This window comes from Python bivittatus, unplaced genomic scaffold (assembly GCF_059951505.1).
Source record: "Python bivittatus isolate LINGU-HERP-01145 unplaced genomic scaffold, Pbiv_v1 ctg000020_np1212, whole genome shotgun sequence".
In the NCBI taxonomy this organism is placed as follows: Eukaryota; Metazoa; Chordata; class Lepidosauria; order Squamata; family Pythonidae; genus Python; species Python bivittatus.
In genome coordinates, this window is record NW_028277030.1 from 7,076,107 (window position 1) to 7,096,310 (window position 20,204).

The window sequence follows — 20,204 nt, forward strand, 5'->3', positions numbered from 1 at the left end:
TAGCTATACTATTTTAATGCTTTCATTGTATCCTTGAAGATAAGAATGGTTGTATGGTTTGTGATTTCCTTGATCCTATAGAAGAGATGGGAGAGACCAGTTGTGGTCAATCCGATAAGGGGCCGTGGCTGGGGCAACTGACAAGACATACAAGATCTTTATGCCTGTAATGTTGTTATCCTGATAGGGTAAGGGGAAGAGAGCTGGGGTTAAGATAAGTTGAAGATGGATAATGAGTAATAATTAATGTATAGCCGGAAGGATGTCTATCTTTGATTGAATTCACCGTGACCTGGTGAAACATATATTTGTAAGAAGTTAACCAGTTTCTTTGTTTAAGCTGTCATGTGGATCCTGTGAAGAAAAAGTATATAAGCTATGTAAAATCTGTAATCAGGACTCCCTCCTTTCGCTGGGGGTCTCCAACTTATTTAGAGCTCTGAAATAAAGTGGATAAAAAGTCTGATTTTCATCTTGCTGTTCTGTTCACCTCGCACCAAGTCCCGAACCTGGTAATTAGGGTCGATTGGCTGGACCCAAACAAAGTCACACCGGCTCAGAATCTTTTTTGCAGCCATCCCAATACATATGAGATGGGGTGAGGGTGCTAATAACGTCTTTCTTTTCTTTCCCTGTTGCTTGGAGATGGGAGGAGAGGTTTGCTGCTCCAGGATCTGCGATAGCTTAAGCAAACAGGACTCTGATCGGATGCCATTTCTCACCCTATTGGTCACCTCTGACTTGCTCAAGGTGTTCGAGCTATTTCAAGGTTGGCAGGGAAAAGCAATTCAGCTTTAAATTGGTCTCTAAGGGCCTGGGGAGGGAAAGCCACATGATGTCCACAGTCTTCAGGTTCTGATAGAGATATATGTGCATGCGGGACACCCATATTTGCACTGAAGCATTCCACCAAGATGACGACAACAACAACAAAACGCGTCTCTCTCAGAGCATGAACAACGTGGAAGTGATTTCTGAGAAGCTGACTTCCGTACTACACTAAGTCCTAGAATGCAATGGCGCCACCTGCTGGCGGAAAGTGGAAGGGACAGAAAGTACCGGCGCGGTGAAGCGCTATATATATATATATATAAAAAAAGCACAGATTTTCCCACACTTTTTTTTTTTTAAAAGCAAAACAGGCAGGCATGTCTTCAGGAGTGGGGATGCTCTTATTCAGATAGCCTGAATGTGCTTTCCTGGGGAAAAAGTGAACTTGGCAGCCACAACTATGCAATTAAATCCCAGGGTTTTTTTCCATGTGTCATGTGTGCAATGTTTGTTAAAAAGGAGGGCTTCGCTCACAGCTACCATCTTGATTTTTTGACACACACATACCCACCATACACCCATCTCATCTCCTTACCAATTCTAGAAGCATTGCCATGGGAACTATGTTAATAGTATTTCCACTTGTAGTTAATTATGTTCATTTCTGGTTATAGCACATCAACTTGAAAAGGAAACAGAAGTTGAAAGCAGGACCTTGGTCTTAAATGACTTTTTCCAGTTTTGAGCCTAGTTCCATGTTATGCCCAAACACAATCTGATTTCTGTAAATGCTAGAAAACTGTTCTCAAAACTGGAGCCAAAGTTATATGTACCAAATTTTGCTTTCCTGCCTTCCTGCTTGGTTAGAGTAAAAGCTCGGACTTTATAGAATTCCAGTAGTAACTCACTCTGTTTTCCTTCTCCCCACACTGTAAGATTTTAAAAACAAGAGATGCCATGACTCACTTCTGTGGGCAAGCCATAACTTCTCACCTGAAAATTGTTTTTCCAAATCCAGCTAAACAGAACAAGCTATTATTACTCAGCAGGATGAGGCAGGTATATCCACGTTCTAGGCTCTAGAGCCAAGCTTCTGCCTAGCAGTTGCTTCAAGTACAACTCTGCCCTTAGTGTGCAAACCAGGAATTGGGTTCAGACATCATACCAGGGTTGTTTAACCACGGCTTCTTGATTATGTGCCATCAAGTCGGTGTTGACTCAGTAGCCATACATTTTCTTCTTGATGCTCTGTCCCTAACCTGGTCCTTCAGATCTTCTAATGGTGTTCCCATCACCACTGTAATTGAGTCGACTGACTTCTTGAATAAACCACAATCTCCTGAATTCTCACAATAAGCTAAGCTATAACCTATGGCTTACAAATCACATTGGCTAGATTCTCACAATACAGTAAGTGTTTAACAAAACCAAGCAAACACATATTTGGCTTAACTTAGTGAATGAATCCAATGAATAGATGTACATCAGTGAGGAAGGATTAAGCTGAGAAGTTTAAGCCAATTCTTAAAGTGGAATTCTTCTTCCGTGTTTTTCTATAATGAAATAGCCCATGTTGCAGTAGGGTCCTTTCTTCTGTGCATTTTTACGCAGAACTAAACCCCATAGTATTAAATGGGGCTTGCTCCAAGGTTTCTGGAGTGAATTCTTCAGCATAAAAATGCTGTGTTGCAGGTAAAACTTTTCCAGCATATCCTATAAAAGTTGCAGGGGAAAAAAAATTGTACCAGGTGAAGCTTTCTCCATCCTTGGAGAAGATTTCTCCACTGATGGTTTCTTGTTTCTTTGGTACTACAGATCAGTCTCATGGGAGATTCAAAACAAAACCACTGGTTATCCAACTACGAAGTTGGATGGTGATACGGTAGATGGTGTTTCTTTTTGAAAAGAAATAGGACATTTTTGAGACATAATCTGCTTCTCTGAAGTGGATATTAAAATATTTGGTAGGTTTGGGGATGAGATAGTATAGTAATTGAAACTAGTAGGATGCTCTTCTTCAGGTAGCCTGAATGTGCTTTAGCTTCCACGGATGTACTTCTTTTGGCTACTCACCGCATGACTCCTGCTAACACAGCATATGGCCACCAGAGAGTGCTAGAGGACCAGCATGGTATCCTCATAAAAAAAAAAAATTAGGCAGCAGCAATGAGATCTCTATGTAAAATGGGAAATAAAGGGTTGTTAAGGGTTCGGGTAAAACTTATAAGATTTGCAAAATTCAGGCCGGATTTACGCAATACTCTAAAGCAGTGTTTCTTAAACCTTTTTCTCTCAGGATCCCTTCCAACTTTTAAAAATTATGGAGGACCCCAGAAGAGCTTTTGTTTGTATGGGTTATATTTTTCCATATTTACCATATTAAAAATTAAAATGGACACATTCGCTGTCACTACTGCTTCTCACGATTGTTCGATGGGATTTTAATATTGTATTACTTTCCAGCATAGACTGGCAAATAACTTTGATTTTGCAGACTCCTGAGAGGGTCTTGGGGAACCCGCAGGGATCCTCAGACCACGCTTTGAGAAACGCTGCTCTAAAGTTATGTACCTTTATATGTGTCTTCTGAACATTATGATTTATTGAGCAAACCTTAGTAAACATACAGTGTTCCTTCAGAGAATCTACTTCTGTTATAAAAGTTAACCCTAAATTTAATGACCACTTACAGATTATATCCCAAATCACGCTGGGACTCCCTTTTATTTCTATTAGGAAATAGAATGGGTTTGCGTGCCTCCTAACGTATTAGTTGGGGCTAATTAACTGTTAAAACCATAACGCTTCTGAGTAAGTTTGCAAACACTTGTGCTCCCTCTGTTTCAGGATCTTCCAAAGTAAAGGGGCCTTTGGTGATTAATGAGTGTTGTTTGGCCCCTTTAAATCTGATGAGATAATAGAGTACATTTGAGCAGACAAGACAAGCATAAAGGAATGGTTTTGAAAGGTTCCTCCTTCCACCTTTTCCTGCCTAATTAAGCACACCGTTAAGAGCAAAGAGCTAGGAAACAGATAAAGTTAAATGCTCCAAAAGATGTGCAATATTTCATGAATGCTCTAGAAGGGCAATAACTGCACGTATATGTGTGTGTACATGCACTCATTCTGTCACATATAAGCAACAAAATGTATCTTCAGTGAAGGCGCTTGAGGAATCATTGCAATGCTTTTTCATCTGTTGTTTTTTACTTTCTTGTGGGGAAATGATGCTACCAGTCAAGTTCCAAGGGTTGATGGAGTAAAAGACAAGGAACTGGTGAGTAGTGCTATTGTGCTAAATGTCAGAACAAAGTATGTTTTTTCTATGAATAGATTATGAACATGCCTGGTCCCTATGAGACCCTTGTCTCAAATACCACCGTAGGCTAAATAAGTGCATCAGTTTGTTGGCAGACTTGGTCCAACCTGAGTTTGAACTTTGCAGTAAATCAGTGAGAATAAGTTGAAATATTGCCATGACTGGAATCAGGGAAGAGTGCTTGGATCCAGTCTCTATTATACAAGCCCCTGAATGTATGCCTACATAAGAACATGATTTAATTTTTGGGTTTTATTTATACAGACAAAGGCTTCTTTTGGAGAATCCCAGCAACCCCAACCAGGTAAGCTTTAAAGTCTCTAGTAGAATAAAGTGGGCTTATTTTTATGTTAGTTTTATGTGAATTAGCTTAAACCTAAAGTGCAACCAAGAAGTTTAAAAAACATACATAATTAGCTAGCCTTGCTGTAAACTCCAGCAAAGCTTCTCCCTGCTCCTGAACTATTTTGATCCAGATGGTAGGATGGCCAACCGTTTCTCCTGATTTCTGCCAGGGTAGTTCTTTCCTGGTTGAATCATAAGTTTGGCCTCCTTTGAAATAAGTATACTTACAGGAAAATCACAGGAGAGGCTTCTAATCCAGATCTGGGGAAGAAAGAGAGAACATGTTCTATGTATGTCAGCATTCACACTCTTCCTCCAGCACAGCAATGCTCAGAACGACTACCCCACTCGATCTGCCTAGAACGCCACGCCACTCTTATGCTAGAAAGCCATTCATCCTTGTCCTGCAGTTTCTGGCCCTTCTTTCTGAATTACACTATCCTGTTGTTGTTTTTTCCAAGTTGTAGTGATTCTCCACCAGTTTCCTGTGTGGTCATTCATTTTCCTTAAGCCAATTCCAGATTTAGCTGTGTAGGTTAAAACTCTGTCAGTAGAATAACCCAAACGGGTCTCACTTGGCTGGAGGAACAGGCAATAGGAGCTGTGGATTTGGAATCAGTATCCTGAAGGAGCAAGTGAATTGTCACAATGAAAGGATGTCAAAGAGAATGAGTTTGCACATGGGGTATAACTGAGGCAGGATCTTCTTGGGGATGGCTTTTTTTTTTCAACAGCTGCTTTAGAAGTCTTGGAATTTAACCTAGAAATATCAATTGCCTGGTTTGACAACATTCATTTTTGTGCTCTTCATAGCAGTATTGCTTAAAGAAACCACAACTGGAAATATGAACCAGAAGATTTTTGTTCACATAGCACATTAATATGCCAATACAGATTTATCAACAAAAACACATAACTGCAATAATTTTGAAACAGCAAAATAATCATACAGCATATAACCAAAAGCAAAAGGACACATACATACGTACATATGCGTATTAAAACATCTGGTAGCATCTAAATTGTATTTAGTTGTTTGGGAGTCCATATGTGAGTGCAAGAGATTAGAAAGAAAGACAAGCTTCTTTTTATCATCATTGCAACCTTTCACAATTACACAAGCAGTTCTTCAATGGGGGGATGAAATTCCTCATCCAGTTTCTGGCAATCAGAACCCTAGCAGTACTCTGTAGATTTTAATCAGTTCTTTACCTCTAACAGCCTTCTGCAATTAGAATGTCTTCCTCTGAATCATGCCACCTAGCTCCTCTAACAGCATCTTTATTTACAAGAATATCTCTGGGCACAGAAAATAAAAATGGCAGGTGTTTGTAGCTTAATGCTTGAGCTGGAAATGTACTCATCTGTCCAGGAGAAAAATTAGAGCAACCTGTCATTTTGTGAATGGGCAGCCTTTCCATGGTAGCCATTGTGTGAGACAGGCCATGACACACTATGAACATTTCACAAGGGTTTTGAGGCAGTTAAAGCATTCAAGTTCTGTTTATTCTAAAGTCTGTCTGACATATTTAGACTTACAAGCGAATATAATTTTAGAAACTCAAATTATTTATGTTGTATAAGACAGTGATATTCCACAGACCTTGAAGGAGTTAATGTTCCAGTTTTTCTGCCAATGTATGAGACAATTTTATTGATTTCCATGGGTCTACTTAAAGTATAGTAAAGTCTGGATCCATCCCATTCCTTGTAATAGATGGCATCAATTTTTGTTGCTTGCAAAAAATGTATCTATCATTTCTCTTCAGTGGGAAGAAGGATGGGAAGATGGCTATGATGCTTTGTGGAAAGATTCTTTACTGGAGGTTGGGGGGAGAAATCAGTTCCTGATAACTTATGTCATCTTCTTGCCTTCTAGTGTTAGATCCCTCCTGGATATCCATGTACATCCCTGTGAAAAGCTGTCATAGAAAAATGAGAAAGAAATATGGGAAATTTTCTCCCCCAGCATATCTGAATGGCTTTGAAGGAAATATCTGGTGCAACTGGACTGTTTGGGCAGGTTCTAAAAAACACATCATTATTTATATCACAGGATTTAAAAGTGATGAGCTCTGTGACAAAAATGAGGATAGGATTTTTTTTCATGGGATTTCTTCACTTGCAGAGAACATGGTGGTATATGCTTGTTGGGGAAAAGAGATCCATGCTTTTGCTACTTATGCTAAAGGGGTCCATGTTGTATTCCTGATGAGATATTCCACTAGTTCTAGAAGAGGAGGATTTGCAGGGCAGTACTACATCTTCAAGCAACGAGAAATTAGGCCTTATTCCAAAGATGTTGCTGGTTCTGGAATGTTTGCTCCACCACCATCTTTGCTGGTTTCAGCCAACATACCTCAGCTGAATAAGGAAACATTGCTATTAAAACGTGATGATGCCCATTCTCATGTATCTGCAAGACACAGAATTGACCAGGAAACTGAACTGAATGAGACACTGCAGACAAGAAAAAAAGTTGTTACACCTCTTGAAGGCTTTGCTTGGCAGACTCCAGGCATTCTACGCATACAGTCAGTCAATCTTAGTTTGCTGTCCACATTTTTAAAGGGCAGTGCAAATTCTCCTCCCAGCTTAAAATCTTCTGCAGAATTGTTAGAAATGAGAGGCCCAGGAATCAAAAGAATCAGCACTGAAGAAATAACGCTGGGCCTAATTGAGTCAGTTATGCCACTCAATGTTTATTCTGATAGTAGTGACTTAAAATTATCAACTCCCAGTCCCACAGAAGAAGTGGAATTTCCAAGCCAAATTATAAATTCTGCTTTGGGACTTTTTATTGTGAACCACCTGTGGATAAGTAGCAAATTGGCCCAGTTGGATTGTCTTGCTTTGGCTGCGCATTCTCTGACTCTGTCCCCTGACAGGATGGTTATCCAAGAAACAAGGAATGAAATGACTAGTTCTCAGAGTTTCGAACAAGGACTGACAAGTTCCCAAATAAGTGTTCTGGTTCATGAAACAATGAGCAGCGAAGTTGGCTTGGAGAGGATCTTGCTACCACTCCCAGAAGAAAATTGCATGATTACAAAGATGCATGAGAATGACTTCCTTCTCTCTTTGGAGACACAAAAAAGAGAACTGATAGGTCAGCTGTGTAGAACTGCACCTGTTGTCAGAGATGCTAAATCTGCTAGTGAATGGGAAATTGGAATTGCACCAATCCTTGATGATGAAGCCACTATACTGTTGGATACTGGTACTATTGTAAAAAGCTTTGTGGAAGCAGCCAATCATCTAAAAGTCATTTCAACTGGGACACTGCCATGCAATAATCTGAAAGAAGGATTGCACTTGAGGTCAAGAAGTTACCAAGAACCTTCTAGAGTTGACATTTCTCATGATCTAGCCTCCAAGACAACACATGAATCAGACAAGTTTAGGTCAAAAGTGAAAAGGAGTTGCCTTTTGGATTTAGTTACCAAATCCAAACCATACCTTATCCCTAGCAAAACCACAGCTGCTCCTTTAGTTACAGAATTAGAAAGTTCCCATTTTATTTCTTTAAGGATGGCAACCCCCTTCCCTTTCCTAGCTGATGAACGAGAACCTCCACTTTCTCATGACACAACAGCAGCAGCTCTTCTGCTTGCTACTCCAAGTCTAGAAGATGCCCTCTTGCCATCAATGATGCTCACTTACCCAGTTACAACCATTGGACCAGACCAAACTCTTTCTCTAGCTGTTATGTTCCAGGATTCTATCTTTTCTGTACATGACCCCAGTTTCTTTCCAATAACTGCACCAGACTCTTCATTTGCTGTTGGAGAGTTAGGGCTGAATCCTTCAGAAAGGATGTGTTCCTACTGTAGAACAGGAACAACAGAACTACAGACCATTTCTCCAACTGCTACAGTGCTAGAGGCTAACCAACCCCAAAGACTTGTGGTTAATACTTCAGTAGCTACAGAGATCATATCCGCTTTCTCCATAATTAATGAAATGTCTACTTCCATCAGATTACAGATCAGTACAGTTAGACATGAGACATCTTCAAGGAGTTCTTGTGGCCAGCATGGGCATAGCACTTCCAAACAGGAAGATGTTTACCAACTTACAACTTTGTCCTCCAGTTTGACTCTCCCAAAAGCAACCATTGTATATGGTAACCAGGGCATGGACTTGGAATATCTTTCCCCAGCTGCTGTGATGTCTCCTATCAAGGAAAGTAAAGAAGAGGTCTTATCTGGTACAACAGCTGGAAAAATAATAAAACATATATTCTCCTCCTTTACAGACAAAATCTTAAATTTAGTGTCCAAGTCAGAATTGCGTACACTCCTGGTTAGATTTATATTGAATACACAATCTCCTCTGAATGAATTTGTCGCTGAAATGTCATTGATTCCTGGGCCAATGATAAGCCACCAGAATAAGCAGACTGTGAGTAGGACTGAACCTGCTTTTACTCCTAGCATAAGTATCCCTATACTTCCACAGCAGACTGAGGAGTGGACTCCAGCTACATTGCCAATGTCCCTAACATTTTTGGAGGAAGGAAGTGGTCAACTGTCAGAGCCTCAAAGATTTAGGAAAATACAGCAGAATGCTAAATGGCAGCAGAACTACCCAAATTTCTTAACTGCTGATCATAATGTTCCAAGGCCTGTCACAGAGACATCCATTCTCAGGAAAACCTTAAATCTGTCAACTCTACAAGTTTCATCAAATACTGAGAATAAAATGGCTCCCAAAGTAGGGCCAGTCTTGAATCACTTAGGTAATGTATTATTCAGGTGTTTATTATAATTCTTCATTGGTCCTCAAATACTTAGCACTCACCTAAAAGCAATAGGAATGGAAAAGGTAGAACAGAGTTAACCCAGGATTCTGCCTATACTGCACACTATCACTAAATTTACCTTTATTTATATATTGCTTTAGAGAGTCAGTTTGGTGTAGTGGTTAAGGCACCAGGCTAGAAACCGGGAGGCTGTGAGTTCTAGTCCTGCCTAGGCACAAAGCCAGCTGGGTGACCTTGGGCCAGTCACTCTCTCTCAGCCCTAGGAAGAAGGCAATGGCAAACCACTTCTGAAAAACCTTGCCAAGAAAACTGCAGGGACATGTCCAGGCAGTCTCCAAGAATCGGACACGATTGAACAGGTTTTTTTAAAAAAAGTATTGCTTTAAAAGTAGAAACTCCAGGCAGAATTTGAAGCCATTTCAGTATTGTGGAATCATTTCAGTGCTGTAGCACCTAGGTGATTCAGGTGATGCCATTTAAAAAGATAAAAGTAGGATTGAATTGAGGGCAAATCCCTCCTTATTATCCCTAACTCTTGATAATTATTAATGGTCTTGATAAAACCAGTAGTGGCCCATTCACTTGCTAGATGGCAAGACAGAGGATTGCAGAAGTATTGGCTTCAGGAATTGGTACACCGATTCCCAAAGATAATTCAGTTCAAATACACTTCCAGGATATGAGTGAGTTGAGGTTAATGATAGAAATGGTGCAAGAGATGTAGCTCAGCCTGGGAACCTCCCCTTAGTAACCAAGGGATTAAGCCCCATTGAACCCAGTCGGAACTTACTCCTGACTAAATACATATAGCATTGCTGTGGTGTTGGAACAGACTAGACTGAAAATGAACTTTCTCCTCCAAATTCTCCTTTGCAACTCTCCTTTGACTGAAATATTCTTCAGATCAGTTTCCAGTAACTGAATATTCTATTAATGTTTATCTGTATTTATACCTTCTGATGATTATTTCTTTTAATGTTTCCTACATTTTGATTATCGGTGTCCTGTTATGTTGTGCCTGGTATCTAACTGCATTGCTACCTTGGTGTCTGCAGTTTAAGATACAAGGGTTATCAGCTTTTTTCCATGGGCAAAAACTTCCTATACCAGAGTCTACCAAATATCCACTTCATGTGATTGAAGCTCACGTTCAGTTTAAGAGTGAGGGCAATACTGGATCTCACCACTATCCTTTATGAAATCAGTAGGATCTCTAAAGTCCATTTGACATTTTGCTGGGTCTAAGCATTGTAGACTGAGATCAGCAACAGTAAGTAAGCTTTCTGTTTCATTAGTAAACTAATAAATTTTCAAAAGAAACAAGGTTCCCTGGAAGGTAATGGTTTTCAAATTATTACACATCATTAAGTGGGTGGCATGCAATAATATTAACCTATTCTCTGGAAAACAGTATTCCGCACATTTAATGAGTTTTTACAAATGAAGATCAGCCAAGCCAAGATGCATATCAAGTCTGAAACATTTACCTCTTGAGTTTAAAAGATTGCTTTCAAATGTTAATTTGTTTTACCATTATTCTTTCCAAAATGTCACTGGCAAAGTTGGACAATAGATGGATTCCAGCTATTTATAGCTATAGTTAGAAAATGAGTAGAATAGCCCAAAAATTATGAGAAGAGCCCAAAGGTTACAGGCCAATAGATGGAGAAAATGGTAGCAATGATAGGTTGCTTGTAGATTGTTAGTCTAGCCCAGTGTTTCTCAACCTTGGCAACTTTAAGACCTGTGGACTTCAACTCCCAGAATTCTGAGAGTTGAAGTCTACCCATCTTAAAGTTGCCAAGGTTGAGAAATGCTGGTCTAGCCCTTTCCCTACCAGTTTATGTCCTCTTAAAAACTGCACGGGTACACACATACCCTACCTAAAACTGGCTGTCAGATCATTGTTTTCCAGATAACATACACATTTCTCACAGTTAGTTTAAAGATTGTGACATGTCTTAAATTTCATGGTTTCACCTAACGTTTGTCTTGTTTTTCCCAAGGGAACTCCTAGTTAATTGAAGGAAGGGGTGGTATGTACCATTACTTTAGGCTCCTGGAGGAAAGCCAGAGCATTTAATCTAAGTAGTAATAACAATATGACTTTATTTCACTAATTCTAACATTCCAGCCATGGGGAAATAACACCTGCAAAATGAAATAAGACAAACTCAATAACTGTTGTCAAGGTTGCTACTCCTAACGTGAAATGTTCCAACAAGAATAATGTATCTTCTACCAGTGTAAACCAGATTTGATCGATAAAATGATGGTAATGTCATGTCTTTATTTTTCCTACCTACAGATTTGGGATTTCCTTGGCTATTGGTGTATCTTCCTGTAAAAAGTTGCCATGTTATTCTGAAAGATGAAGCTGGAACTTTTTATCCTCCATCACTAACCAAGACTGAAACCAATAACTGGTGCAACTGGACCATATGGGCTGGTCCTCACAAGCATATTCTGATTTATATAGAAGGATTTGAAGGAAAGTCAAACTGTGAAGAAAATCAGGATAGGATCATATTCCAAGGGATTTTGTCAAGTATTGAAAACAAAGTAGCTTATGCATGTAGAAACCATGGTACTCTGATTTATGCTACACAGGCAGTAGCAGTCTATGTAGTGTTTTTGTCAGAAGCTTCTTCTCAGAACCAAAGTCATATGCATTTTAAAGGACGGTATTATATATTTGATGATTATGTAAATTCTACAAGTGATGAAAAATCAGTTTTGAAAACTAACAGCAGGGTTGAATTTTCCCCTAAGTCATATGTATTGCATTCAGGACATAGTTTGAACTCTGTAGAGACTAGCCAAATGCTCAGCAAAGAGAATTGGCTGCCGGTGACAAATAAAAAGACTACTAAAACAGGGTTAGGAACATTTTTAAAGCCAGCTGTTGGCAAGCATATGCATGCTTCTCTCTTGAAATCAACAAAAAACGTTAGCTTGAATCCATCTGATATGAAGACGATGCAAGTTACAAAACCTTGTATTGATAATAGTAGAACTTTGGATGAAAGTCCTACATTAGTATTAGAATCAAATGATTTGGAGAATAGGGAAGAAACTTTTACATACAAGCCGGAGGTCTTTTCAACCTCTCCTCACACGACCCGGAATCTGCAAATGATGACAAAATTGGAAGTAGCAAAAAATCATGGAGCTATCCCTGAATCTGTCAACCATCAAAATAATAGCCATGCAACCACACATTGGATGACAACACACATGAGAAGTACTGGAGGGGAAATTAAGAGTGCCATCACCTTTCCTCAAGTCTCCTTGGAAGAACACAGAACTCCAATCCAATCTCCTAAAAGTATCCCACCAAAGATGCAGGAACAAATGCTTCAACTGCTGCCCTCTAATTCTGGGGTCTCTAAGAAAAATGTAGATCTAATGGAATCTCCACAGCACTTGGAACAGACAAAAATATATAAAGGAGAGCAGATGGACAATCAAATCTATAGAGCAGAGAATGGCAACACTGCTGTGCAAATAACTGAATCTGAAGGGATTATGGCAAGTCCTCCCAAGTCTACTATGAAAACCAAATTCCATCAGACCCCCACTTTAGCCTCTATTGATGTGCACCATGCTCCTTTTCTGAGGTCATTTACTGATAATTTGATGGGTACTTCCACAACTGTGAATCCCCAAGTTATGTCTTCAAATTACCTGAGGAAAACTCAGATAAACACAGCTTTTACTATACAATACAAGAAGTCAATAACCAAGGATAGAGAGCATCTGCAAAAGAAGCAGACCAAACCAAATCCTTCCTATTCCCCTTCCGGTTGGTTGCCAACCAGTAGTACTCTCTTGAAAGTAAAAAATAAGTCCTATGGTAAGTCCTGTTCTTTTAACTGTTTATCCCCATGCTGGATCTGCTAAAGCCTTGTGCAACTGAATTATGTGGGAAGACAGGTACAGAACTAATCCAAGAACAATTTTGTGTATCATCGTTTATTTAAGGAAATGTCACTTAATTACAATGAAGTTGGAATCCTTTTGATCACAATAAATGTGATGCACATTTTGGAAAAGTATATTTTAAAATCATCAGGAAATCATCAGGAATCATCAGGAAAACTGTTAAATATATATTAAAAGTGCTTCCTATATTCAGTGTTCACTAAGCATTTACTAGCAGTTGCTTTGTTAATTCCAACTATTGTTATTGTGTACATTACAAAAGGGAGATATCAACAGCCTTGAAGTATTGGTCTGCACTCTCTTAAGAGGCCTGGATCCTAGATGCTTTAATACCGGACAACTATTTTTTTTATCTCCAAGTCCCCCTTTCTGGAGAATATTAAAGCAATGGGTGACTACTGGAAAAAGCCATAATTAAAGCTGTAGTCAGGTTTCAAACCTGGGTATGGACTTGAATCTGCATTAGTTACCTCTGTGAATGATGGGAAGACCAAGTATCCCATTCATCTTATCATGAAGCTGCTGGGAGGGATCATCCATTGTTTGGGTTGAGGTAACATCAGTCCGGTTCAAGTCTTTCATCATCCATGGAGTCTTAATTAGAGATTTTGGCTAGTTGCCAAGTCAGCCTATCTTATTTCACAGAGTAGTTGGTATGGGGGAAATATAAGGAGGAACTATTATGTATGCGATTTTGAGTTCCTGGAAAAAAGTTGGGATATAAATTAATAAATTTACCATGTGGTTCTTGCTCATTGAGATGTTGATGGAATTGAGTATATTTTTGAGTGGCCAATTACTGTGTTTAAGAAGCTGGAAAAGAATAGTCCTGTTGAGATGCTAGACTGATATCTTGCCATTGTTCTTCTTCCATAGAGAGGGATCCTGTATTCAGATCTCATGAACATTATTCTGTATTGGACTCTCAGCACAATCCGGGAGGTGAGGAGCTTCTCTCTCTTCTCTCTCTCCTCACTATGATTTCTTAAACTTTGCTTTCTCCTTTATACAATGACTCTTAAATGGATTGGTGACTGATTGTTATTAACAAATGTTACTCATCCCCTTAAGTAAGTTTTTTTGGATAGGAGATTCTGTCCTTTGCATGACTGTTGTTATTTCTGTTGCATGACATTTGTTACTTCAAAGTAGGTCTAGATGGATAGATAGCCTGTCCCTCATGGGGTCAGCTTTCCTGTCAGCTATGCCATCAAATTAACAGGTAGAAAAGTCTTCCCTCTTAAATATGGGAGCATCCATAGGCAACATTACATGAGTCTCCTAGCGTGCCATCTCCTACAGCACACGTGCTGTATATGGCCAGAACATCCCTACCTACTTGTAGAAAAGCTGTACTAGGCCATTTTCTTATAAGCTCCTCAAAGGAGCAAGGTGTACATCATGCACATATTGTGTGTCTTACTGTGTTTTGGCAGTAACACAGGTTACTTCGGGTTCTTCTACAGATCTTTTATTTGAAATAGTTTTTGGAATAGAGCACAAAGGACAACTCCCACCTGTTGGAAGCACTCTGGAAAAAACCTTCATAGATTCCATTAAGCATCAGGTAAGAAAATTCATGGTACAGAACTTATCTTAAAGCAGCTTGAGAAAGTAGATATATACAGGACTATTCGTTCAATGAGTAGATTCAGCCATGTTAAGATTCTTGCTTCATTTGAAGGTGAGGAGGAAAGCATTTGGCCTTAGGCAAATCAAGAGGATGTTGATAACCAAATTCAGCTGGTGAGCTGGATGTTCAAGTTTGATATCTAATAAAATAATGGAATGCAAAGATAACATTTAGAATAATTAAGGACATTTTGTAAGCTTCAATTTGTATCCTGCTGACTACATAAAAAGGTACTGATGTCTCTTAGAAGATGGTGTTCCAGGACAGTATGTTTAAAAAGAATTCAACTCTTTGGATTTTTTTTCCAGGTACAAGAGAAAGTGAAACTCTTCTCAAACAAAATCAAAGAATTCAAGTTAAAGGAAATTATGAGAAAAGAAGAAACTGAAATGGGCAGGTATGACAACTGAATATAGATTGTCCTATGAAGTTAGCAAACATTTCCTTCATATACTTTGAAATCAAGTGTTATTTTCTGTCAGTTGCATTTCTAAGGGGTGGGGAGAAACTAGCAACAATATTCCTTTAGATCTTTTGTTGATTCCTCCCCTCCTATCTGGAATAAAATTGAAACCTGCTCTTTATTTCTTGCTTATATAACTTGATGACAAATATGGATGACCCTTAAAGTAGTAGTGAGCAAGTTTTGCCTTTCAGGTCTGACTGAACTACACTTTTCAACTTTGCTGGTGGATACTGCTCCAAGATTTCATTGAGCAGTATCTAACTCTTTGGTTAAATAAAAAACATTAAGATGCTTCCATGTTTATATGTAGACAAACCGGCCCAAACATTGTATTCATGTTCTGGCTGCATCTAACATCAGAAGAAAAGAACATAACTCACTTACTCCATTTTCAACTGGAAGATCTTAGTGGTGTATTTATAGGAGCTGGCAAGGTCCAAACTGTTTTGGTGAGAGGTAGGTGAGCAATTATTTTGTTAATTAGGGAATATCAAATAAAAGTAGCAACTCCTGTCTTTGGAAGCTTAATTGCATACTAATGGAAAACTGTTTTGTCCATGCATGACAGATGTGAATGAATGCAGCTCTGGAATTGGTTTATGTGGCAATGAGGCACTTTGTCTCAATGGATATGGAACATACTTCTGTCAGTGTAAAGAAGAGTACGAGGACCATTCTCTGACAAAATCGGGTACTCTGTGTGTTCGTAATCCACGGTCAGGTATGTCCTTATGGCATTCTATCCTCACCTCTTCTTGGCCTAAAGGTTCTCCCAAATGCTCTGTGATGATATGCTATTTATGTGCTAAGCCATAAGGGAATTGCCTTTAGTATGCTGCTTCACAATAAGACTCCAGTAAGATAAAATAAAATAAAGAAAAGAAAATGATAAAAGAGGAAAAGGAAAAGGAAAAGAAAAGCCAGTTTGGTGCAGCGGTTAAGGCACCAGGCTAGAAACCAGGAGACTGTGAGTTCTAGTCCTGTCTTGGGCATGAAGCCAGCTGCGTGACCTTGGCCCAGTCCCTCTCTCTCAGCCCGAGGAAGAAGCAGGCAAGGGCAAACCCCTTCTGAAACCTTGCCAAGAAAACTGCAGGGACTTGTCCAGGCAGTCGCCAGGAGTCAACACTGACTCAAAGGCACAAAAATAACATATAACATAACATAACATAGTTGCAAAAAGTTCTTAGTGAATGTGAGGCCATCAGCAGGAGACTAAGGTGATGCCATCAGTTCCTTCTTCCCTGTCTCCATGTGGCTGCCCACCCCAAGGAAACACTTAGACTGAAAGATGTTTCTGTCTGGTGATGCTTCACATGATAGGACCATACAGAGAGGGGATTTACCCTGTGATTTAGTCCTTTTATACAAAACATTTCTACCATAGTCACCGACATTAGATCTTTGCTATCGTGGGCTTCACAAGCTAGAGACAAGCCATGAGCTGCACCACCGGCTTGCCATGGATGCCTCTTTGGATTTGAAATCCCCATCTCAGCGCAAGAGTTTGTGGGACCACAGCCAGTTTTCCTGAGAAAAAGCACAGTTTATGGGAGAGTTGAACAGCAGGTGAATTAGAAAGAGTTTTTCCTGACAACATTGCTATGCAATCTGCATTGGCAGTTCAACTTGGCAACTTCCTGTGGCAACTTCCAAGGCTGCTGGAGTAAGATTAAGCCATTATATTTCCAATGAAGCTCTGGAGAGGCTTTGATGTAGTTACACTTCTGCTCATATCATCTGAGAATATAACGGTGAAGCTGGATATGCTATTTAAAATGCTCCTTCTTTGCCGTAGTATAACAGTTTTAAAATTTGGCACACACGCACCAGCATTATATATGTGCATGCTAATTCAGCTGTCAGTCTAACTTTCCATTCCTGTTTCAGGTTGGCTTTCCTTTTGTTTAGAGTACCAGATGTTATTGAGGCCTTTTATAGATTCTCTTCCTGAATAACAAATCAAAACATTTTAATTACAGTTGCAAAATTGCTCCAAATAGTATAGGGGGAGGTTTACTAACAAGTGGCAGACAGCCAAGCTGTGAAAATGTTCCAGCTGTGAATTGCATCACAAAAAGCTGCATGTTCTTTAGAACTTACACTGTTGGGCGGCTGTAGGGAATGTAGCAAAGATGCACCCAAACTGATGCTAGCTGGCTTAACCCCGAAAATACTTTGTCTGACATCACTCAAAGATGCTTAGCCTCAGCCTGAAAGAAGTGAGAGAGAAGTAGAGAAGATATGAAGGCTTGGTCTTCTAGAATCCCTAGCTTGCACTCTAACCTGTTGACCAACATCTTTGCATAGGACAGCCATTTTAAAGATGGGGAGGGCTTTGAATGATTGAGTTGAACAAAAGAGTCTTCTTTGTCCACAGGTTTGGACTCCTTGTACAGCTACACCGAGATTATTGTAGGAATCACTGTTTTTTTCATCACTGTCCTTGTAGTGGTGATCAGTGTGCTGTGTACTATCATAAAGAAGAGACGTATTAAAAAAGACATGCATTTCCGAGAGGCTGCTTTGCCTGGAATGGCAGCAGGGCCACAGCTGCAACCCACAACCTTTGATCATAACAACATCCGTCCTCTCCTCACTCTAGACCCTGCCCAGTTAAAGGTCAGAGCCAAGGCACCAGAATGGCCCCTGCAGTTGAGAACTAGCCCCAGTGAAACGTACAGAGTATCTATTGAGCAGTCTGAATGCTTGTGAAAAATAAAAAGGAAAAAGAAAAAAAAATAATTAAATTAATTAAACCCCTCCCTCCCCCATTTCATATTAAACTTCCCTTTGTTGTGGTTGAGCAGATGCAACTTTTTGTTTCTTGATCAATCTTACATACATTACTACCCCTTTCTTCCTGTATCTATTTCCTGTTTATCTTAATGGAAATATAACACTTGGAAATGTATTCTTCTCTTCAGATTTTTGAATACTGAATTGTCTGCCAGCCTTCATATGTCAGATAGAAATGAATGTAGCTACTGTTTGTGGCTGTTAATTAAATTGGCATCTTGCTCTTCATGCAACTGTGCATTTTGGTTGATGTTTTGGAAAGTGGCATAGGGAATGGGAAGGGGTGCTCTAAGGTCTAACTAGATGCGAATCAGACTATTATGGCTTATAGAAAGAACATGGTTAGCTGTCACATGTGAAAAGCATCCTGCCTTTCACCAGAAATGTCTGGTAGAAGACAGAACGCTTCATGTGATTATCAGAATTTTGCTATACCTACTTTATTAGATTTCACTGGGGAGAGCTGGGCACTTTCTGACCATAGTTACAATTTAGCTGGCTTTAGAGGATATTGCAGAATAAATCAGAAGATGCTATTCTTGCTAATGTCCCTGAAACAATTGACTTGTTCCTTAAGAGTTAAATTGTTGGCTTGTGGTGATCAGCTCAAATGCCCATCTTTCTTCGTGTGGAAGGTTGTGTTTTTTGACCGACCACCGTCCCATAGTGCTGAGCGCAGGCAGCTCATGTAGGACTCATTCGGACAGCTGCTTCGTGCGGTATATTTCGCTCTGTCTTGACAGCTAATCTTTATTTCACCTCAGCAATGAGCCTGGCAAGTGGTGTTGCCCTGACTATTTTAATGAGGGCCAAGTTAAGGGCGGCGATTGGCTGTTGCCTTTCCCTCCCACCAGCATTGCTCCACCTCCTGAGCTGGACAAGCCATCACACATCACTCTCCTAAACATTGTAGTGGGCCTTTCTTGGGTGATGAGAAACTGCAAGTCAGAAAGCTGGCATTCTTCCTCCACCAGAAGCTATTACCACCATGTTGACAGTTTAATCATCATGTTGAAAACAAAACAAATGCCCTGTGTCCGTCTTTCAAGTTGTCCTAATGGCAGTACATCAGCCCAGAAGTGCTGTCATTTGGACTAGCTCTGAACTCACATCCTGTGTTATTTCAGGAGAGGAGTAGACACGCGTCCAAAATTGAAAAGCAAGTTAACAGATCAGAGGTGCAGTGTGGGAGAAGTATGAAGGAGACACTGGCTGAGTTTGTCCTCTTTCATTGCATCCTCAGGCACCCTTTTTCGCCTGATGGCTCTGAAGATTGACGTCCACCACTGCTCCCACTGCTCCCGCTGCCTTTAAAGGGAACAGTAGTGGAGAACAAGTTGTTGGTAATCATGCTGTTACTGCTCCTCTATTCCTGTTTCTAAAGAGATATTCTAAAAAGAAAGAAAGAAATCTCTAGCACTTTCTCACAAGAGCAATGTTAGTAAGGAACACATGCAACATCTGATTTGTGCTTTGGAAAACATCATTATGCGGGCAGCTGCCAGTAGAATCCGGGAGTCACGTCAGTCCACTAGCATGAACCAAAATGGCCATGGAGAGCAGTGGGCAGTAATTAGGGCAGTGTTGTCCAAACTTGGCCACTTTAAGATGAGTGGACATGGCTGGCTGGGGAATTCTGGGAGTTGAAGTCCACTCATCTTAAAGTGGCCAAGTTTGGACAACACTGAATTAGGGGGTGGGGAGAAGAGGAAGCATGTACCCTGCAGCAGAAAGCAGCCAATGGAAGCTAGTTAGATCCCAGCTCCTGGCGGCAGCAGCAGCATCACCATGGTTGCTCCCAAAGCACCAGAAATCACGCGTACAGCAAGGTTGTGCCAGGAGATAATGGAACAACTGTTCTAACATTGGATCAATTAAATATGAAGTTAGACAGCCTCAGCTATAGATGCGGTGAGGACGTGTCCTTAAAGAACAGGTAGCGAGCCATGTTCAAGCTCCCATTAGGGAATGTATGTGGATCATCCATGGGATTGAGAGGCACCTCAGAGAAAATCTAGTCCAATCTCACCCAGGAGATTGTGCTGGAAATTAAGTGGCTGCTAGGGGCTCCTATGCTCGTGGCTGGTTCAAATCAACAACCTTTGCTTTCATACACTTGCTAGTAAAATTCTTTATTTCTTTAAATTGATTTGCTGGCTTCAAC

At 40.0% G+C, this 20,204-nt stretch overlaps 2 protein-coding genes across 2 annotated transcripts; both read left to right on the forward strand.

The window, feature by feature from the left end:
• Positions 1-874: 874 nt before the first annotated feature.
• Positions 875-10,399, forward strand: LOC148216976 (uncharacterized). The gene is made up of 4 exons (XM_088149945.1): positions 875-991; positions 4,355-4,394; positions 6,315-9,176; positions 10,311-10,399. The coding sequence occupies exons 1-4, from the start codon at positions 875-877 to the stop codon at positions 10,397-10,399; spliced, it is 3,108 nt and encodes a 1,035-aa protein (XP_088006071.1).
• A 1,325-nt stretch (positions 10,400-11,724) lies between these two features.
• Positions 11,725-19,268, forward strand: LOC112542555 (uncharacterized). Its single transcript, XM_025175781.2, has 7 exons — positions 11,725-13,056; positions 14,022-14,087; positions 14,612-14,712; positions 15,087-15,175; positions 15,555-15,700; positions 15,813-15,965; positions 17,622-19,268. The coding sequence occupies exons 1-7, from the start codon at positions 11,868-11,870 to the stop codon at positions 17,954-17,956; spliced, it is 2,079 nt and encodes a 692-aa protein (XP_025031549.2). The 5' UTR covers positions 11,725-11,867; the 3' UTR covers positions 17,957-19,268.
• The last annotated feature ends 936 nt before the right edge of the window (positions 19,269-20,204 follow it).

Excerpts from the sequence above, each read along its gene's own strand:
- LOC148216976 (XM_088149945.1), top strand. The coding sequence starts at position 875 with ATGCGGGACACCCATATTTGCACTGAAGCATTCCACCAAGATGACGAC. Across the intron at positions 992-4,354 it reads TTTCTGAGAAGCTGACTTCC|ACAAAGGCTTCTTTTGGAGA; the intron begins GTACTACACTAA and ends TTATTTATACAG. Across the intron at positions 4,395-6,314 it reads ATCCCAGCAACCCCAACCAG|TGTTAGATCCCTCCTGGATA; the intron begins GTAAGCTTTAAA and ends CTTGCCTTCTAG.
- LOC112542555 (XM_025175781.2), top strand. The coding sequence starts at position 11,868 with ATGCATTTTAAAGGACGGTATTATATATTTGATGATTATGTAAATTCT. Across the intron at positions 13,057-14,021 it reads AGTAAAAAATAAGTCCTATG|AGAGGGATCCTGTATTCAGA; the intron begins GTAAGTCCTGTT and ends CTTCTTCCATAG. Across the intron at positions 15,701-15,812 it reads CCAAACTGTTTTGGTGAGAG|ATGTGAATGAATGCAGCTCT; the intron begins GTAGGTGAGCAA and ends CATGCATGACAG.